The 5,284-nt window shown below is 40.9% G+C and overlaps 1 protein-coding gene across 1 annotated transcript; it reads right to left on the bottom strand.

The window, feature by feature from the left end:
- Positions 1–2,108: 2,108 nt before the first annotated feature.
- On the bottom strand, positions 2,109–4,860 carry BCL2A1 (BCL2 related protein A1). The gene is made up of 2 exons (XM_051628337.1): positions 4,433–4,860; positions 2,109–2,968 (listed from the first exon to the last, which is right to left on the bottom strand). Exons 1-2 carry the CDS (start codon positions 4,850–4,852, stop codon positions 2,864–2,866), a joined length of 525 nt encoding a protein of 174 aa, XP_051484297.1. The 5' UTR covers positions 4,853–4,860; the 3' UTR covers positions 2,109–2,863.
- Positions 4,861–5,284: the final 424 nt, after the last annotated feature.

Here is a 5,284-nt window from a genome sequence, read left to right as displayed (position 1 = left end):
CGCCCGCCGGCAGGGCCCGCTCCCGGGGCCGCTCCGGCGCCGTGAGGCCTGGCTGGCCGCCGCTTGGCCCCGGGAGGGCCGGGCTGTGCCCTGCCGACCCCTCGGCCAGGCTCGCCTTTGGTGTTTTTGTCAGGTATAGAACGCAAGGAGTTTCCCCTCGCCTCATGTTGTTGCAGAAAGGGAAATTACATTTCGCCGGGGTATTTTACCACCCTCCGCCGAACGGTTTTGTGTCCCTGCGGCACCCGTGGCACTGGAACACTCGGGACCGTGGGCCTGGCAGCCCGGGCCTGCGGCTCCCCTGGGCTGGGAAGGGATGTCCCAAGGGACTCGCTGCAGGCTGCTGCTTGCACAGTTAATGGTCCAGCTCACATCTTTTTAAGTGCAGAAAGGGATGCTTCTGTAGGAGAACAGTTGTTTTTGTAGATCCGTTCTACGTGGCATTCGGTGACATCTCTGTGCGCGTTGATGCAGCATCAGCTGCCCCGCTCGGCAGCTCTTTGCCCTCATCTTTTGCTCTAGAAGCAGCGTTGTGTTCTGTATGCTGACTGGCAGCTGGAAGGGTCCCTGAAACAGCAGTGGCGTGTATGGATAGCTTTGTGAGAGTTAACAAAGCCTATCTATGCTATTTTAGAAGACTTAGCTAAGAGCCCTATTGTTTTTCAGACATTTAATTATGTTTAGAATCTAGGTGTTGTATCTCACCACTGCTTTTCTTGCTCTTAAATGCAGACCAAATGGAGGTTTTGTCCCGATGAAGATTACCTGGAACACACTGGACCACTAATGGTCCAGGCTTCCTTTAAACCACAAAGGCAAGCTCTAAAATTATTGCATCACCTAACTGTGAAAGGACTTAAGTTAGCCTTTTATATTGAATTTAAAAATTGTGCTCCCCAGCATAAAATAGGCTACTAGATTAGTGTAAAAGGAAGTGAATGTGGTATTAATAGACTGGTGTTAGCCACTACAATGTGTGCTTGCAATAGTGCATGGAAAGGAACTGACTAAGAATTACTGTTCTTGTCATGAAGTCTTAGACTGCAAATAAATAAATGTATGTCAAAATATGTTTTAAAATGTCATTTCTGACAGGAACTTCTGTAGGTGTTCTGGAGGTGTGTGTTTTCCTTTAGCTGCCGTTTGCCCTCAGGATGCTGCCATCTTCAGCAGCAACAGAGTTTATGTCAGAAGTCCTGCTATACATGCTAAATTATCTTTCTTGTTTTCACTGGGGAGGAAGAAGGAGCAGTACAGAATTTAGCAAATGTTAATATCTGTTAACATCAGCTACATTCTGTAGCTGAACCCATCAAGTTAGACCATAGAAGCACAGAACAGACCAGGTTGAAAGGGACCTCGAGAGATTGTCTGGTCCAGCTTTTGTGGTAAAGGGAACCTAGATGAGATTATCTAGCACTCTGGTCAATCACATCTTGAACACCTCCAATAACAGGGTCTCTACCACGTGTCTTGGGAGGTTGTTCCAGTAAGCGATTGCTCTTACTCTATAAAATTTCTTGAGATAAAGGATGGAGAATCCATTACCGGAAGGATGAAAGATGGGGATTCCATTACCAGAAGGAGACTGTTCATTCTCCTGGTATCATAAAGCCTTGATTGTCTAGAAGATTTGTCTCAAAGAATAGTGCTGTTGGGTGCCACAGACCACTGCTGCCTCAGAAAATCTTTCTGGAATGAATTCTTGAAGAACTGCAGTTTCACCTTTGAAAGCAGATGGAATTTGAGTAAAAAAAATACAGTTGCCCCAGACTAGAAAAGCCTGGAAGTCTGTTATGTCCTACTCATGAGTTTACAGTAGAGTATCCTGAGAGGCTAATTGCTGTCATCAGAGCTGATCCAGTTAATTTATTTTGCCACAATCTGTCTCCTTCTTATAGAAGCTACCAGATAATACCTAAGAAGTACTACAGGAAATTAAAGTCTTGACATCCATAGGGTTCAGGTCAAACCCATAAGCTACTTGGATTCTCCAGTAGCACTGTAATAGCTTTTCTAGGAGTTACCTTACTCAGGTAGGCCTTTTCCCATCTTCCAGTTTTTCTGAAAGAAACTAGACCAATCATACCACTTTAAAATACACATTTTAATGTCTTTTTAAAAAATATTAGTGTATTTACACAGATTTCTAACTGTAAAAATATTTTGTCCTTGCCTGTTTTAAAACATCTAATTTTTAAAAAGTTCAGCCAGATGACTACATTACACAAACTTGAAAGAACATTCAGTGTAGATATGAGCAATTAAAAAATACAACAAGGAAACACATACCATTACACTAATAGTAAGTGAGTGCACATTTTAAAATTGTTCTTCCCATAAAAATTGCTTAGTCTGTGTCAGTAGCTCGTACCAAATTTTTCCTTGGAATTTGCATTTTCTTTTTCTTCACAGAACCCACCACCCATTTTTTGCTTATACAAAGGTTGCAATAAAATGCATTACAATAGTATTTCATTTACAAAACAAATGACTTTAAAACTTGTTTCTTAACCCATTGGATTGTATTTCAGTAAAACAATGTCCTTTCATGGAGGTGCAATAGACATTCCAAGAGCTGTCTGGATGTAGAGAGTGATTTCTCCCTCTAAGCAGTCCTGCCTGGAAAGGGTGACTTGAGTTGCTGCTTGATGCTGCATCAATTCCTCTTTGGAGGAATCTCATCTTCAGGTTTGGCAATTAGGGTATCATGTGAAACATTGTATTTAGTAAAAATAAATAGAATAAATTAAGACAAATTTTGGAAGAAAATTGTTTTCTCATTGATATTGCTTGGAGGAAAGCTTAGCAATGAAGCTTGTGGCAATATCTAGATTATACGTGGATGGCAGGTCCATTTATTTCAGTAGTACTCTCTGAACAGGGAAAAAGCTGCTATGAACATGGCTGTAATTTTGGAGAAAGACAGTAGTGACCTTCTTTCAAACTTCGTTAGGAAGCCATTTTCCTGTGGAAAAGAATGTGCACAGTTAGGGAATGCTTAAAAATAATGAGTGTAGGCAAAAAGGAGCACTCTGTGCTAGGATCAGCTTAACAAAAGTGCTACACCATTGTGCAGAGAGGGACAGGTTTTCAGAGTTCTCCTTCCAGCAGATGAACAGGGCTTTCAAACAGTAGCTGAAAAATAGCTGCACCTTGCTGAATGTTTAATCTCTAAGTCAAGACTCTCTGTGTAAACAGAAAATGAACGTGAACTGTATCAGCTAAGCCCAGATCTTAAAGGAAGGTACAAATACTGTGTTTCTGATGTAGCAATATGCTTCTAAATATCTTGCTTTAAGCCTCCTTATTCTACTGTGGTGAGCCACATATTATGCCAGAATGTTGCCAGGAGCTGATACCTGTTTGAAAGAGATGGAGAGAGAAGCCTGTACAGTAAGTCTGATGCACCAATGGTCCATGACTCACTGTCATCTTTTTTTACTATTACATGACAGAGAAGGATCAAAACAAGCAAAAAGAGATAAAAGAAAGACACTGGGAACAAGTGAGGGAAAAAAGTAACAGCAAATACGAAGTAGAAGTGGGACAAGAAGGGGTGGAAAGAGAAAGTAACATTTACATATAGGTAAAGCAAAAAAGCACCAGGGAAATAACTGGCTCTCATGTCATTGACTCTCAGCTTCCCCAAACTACAGAAGAAAAAGTTATTGGTCTGATGAAACTCTGCAAAACAAAAGGAGCCTCCCCTCCACTGGCAGAAGGGAATTTCAGTAGCATGGCAAAATAGTCCACATATTGACAAATGCTCTTCCCAGCACTGGCCTTTGCTAGATGGAAGTTAAGGATATTCTCAGTCCAAACAGAAAAGATTTAACCCAAATTGCTCTTATATGTAAATTTGTTTAAGTAAAACTGATTTGGGGGATTAAATAATGGCTTTGATGAAATTCACAGCAAAAGTACTGACTTCAGCTGTGATGATCACACCTGTGTATTCTTCCCTTATCTTCAGTATTTATGGACCAGCTCCTCTATAGAAGGAAAATTACTGCACTAACCTTAGGATGCCACTTAATTTTAAATTTAATAATGGAAAACTTAATGGCATGCATAGTTTAACCTGCTTTGAGCAGGAGGCTGGACCAGATGATTTCCTAAGGTCCCTCTTCAGTCAGAATTATTGTATGATCCTATGATTCAAGCTTAACTCCAGTGTTTCATCTGTTAAAGGTACAAAAAGTGCCTTTTTAAAATGAAAGTTGTCTTTTAGCATTGTCTATTTAAAGCAGAAGCAGAGCTTTCACTCTAAGTCTCAATGAGACATTCCAGACATCAAATATTAAACCACCAAATAAAACATCGAACAAAATTATTTTGACAGTGTCCAAAACAACAGTTTTCTTTAACTGAACAAAATCTCCTAATCTACACTTTGGGGAAAATGAGAAGATGCTGAACTGAAACTTACCCAGCCACCATTCGCATCTATCCATTCTGCTTTGTTGTTTATTATGTACTCTGTGATGAAATAAGAAATCTGCTCCTTCTCCTCTCCAGTGAGCTGAACTCCATGCTCTTGAAGCTTCTTAGTGAGAAGACCTCCAAATGTAAATATGGTCATAATTCGTCCCCAGTTAGTATTTCCATCAGCAAATTTTTCTTCCATGACACCATTGAAAATCCTCTTGGCAACATCTACAGAGGTAATATCAATCCTGTCCAAGAATGGTCTGAGAGCCTCCTCCGTTTGGTCTTGCAGTGAAGATGCAATGTTTCGCAAGACCTGGGCAACCCTGGTCTGGGCTGGTCCAAGATGTGATTCCTGAAGAACATATTGCAGATAATCTTGTGCTAAGTAATAAACGTAGTAGAACTCGGCAGTTTCCATTTAGGACAAGGCACAGAGAGCAGTGCTCTGCTCTTTATCAGGGTCAGTAGTGAGCAGCCACAAGACATGCACACAGCTTTGTATCGTCTGGTTTTGATGGAATTTTTTTTGCTTTACCGCAGAAGTTCCTGTAAAAACTTAGTGACTTAATGGTTGTGTGGGCTGTGGAATATGTCTCAGCGGAAATGAAAGAAAAAGCGTCTGTTCACGGGGAGAAAACCTGTCTTCCTGAGTGATTTATTATTGCTCTAAATGGTATGGTTCCACAGCTAAATCTACCAGCTTTTACCACATTCTTTAGCAGTACAAAGTGGCATTTCCTAGGGACTTTTGCTGTGTAACACTAGCAAAGGTTTGGCATTTGGCTTGCAAAATTCTGAGAATGGTGTATGCTAGCAAAGGTTAAGTATTTGGCTTGAAAAAGCATGTCTA

The sequence above is a fragment of the Apus apus genome, chromosome 10 (assembly GCF_020740795.1).
Source record: "Apus apus isolate bApuApu2 chromosome 10, bApuApu2.pri.cur, whole genome shotgun sequence".
Lineage (NCBI taxonomy): Eukaryota > Metazoa > Chordata > Aves > Apodiformes > Apodidae > Apus > Apus apus.
This window is presented reverse-complemented; position numbering and strand designations above follow the sequence as displayed.

What these genes read in the sequence shown, in the direction of transcription:
- BCL2A1 (XM_051628337.1), bottom strand. Translation starts at nt 4,852, where the DNA reads ATGGAAACTGCCGAGTTCTACTACGTTTATTACTTAGCACAAGATTAT. An exon ending in TAGATGCGAATGGTGGCTGG is followed by an intron (nt 2,969 to 4,432) that starts GTAAGTTTCAGT and finishes TCTTTTCCACAG; the next exon opens with GAAAATGGCTTCCTAACGAA.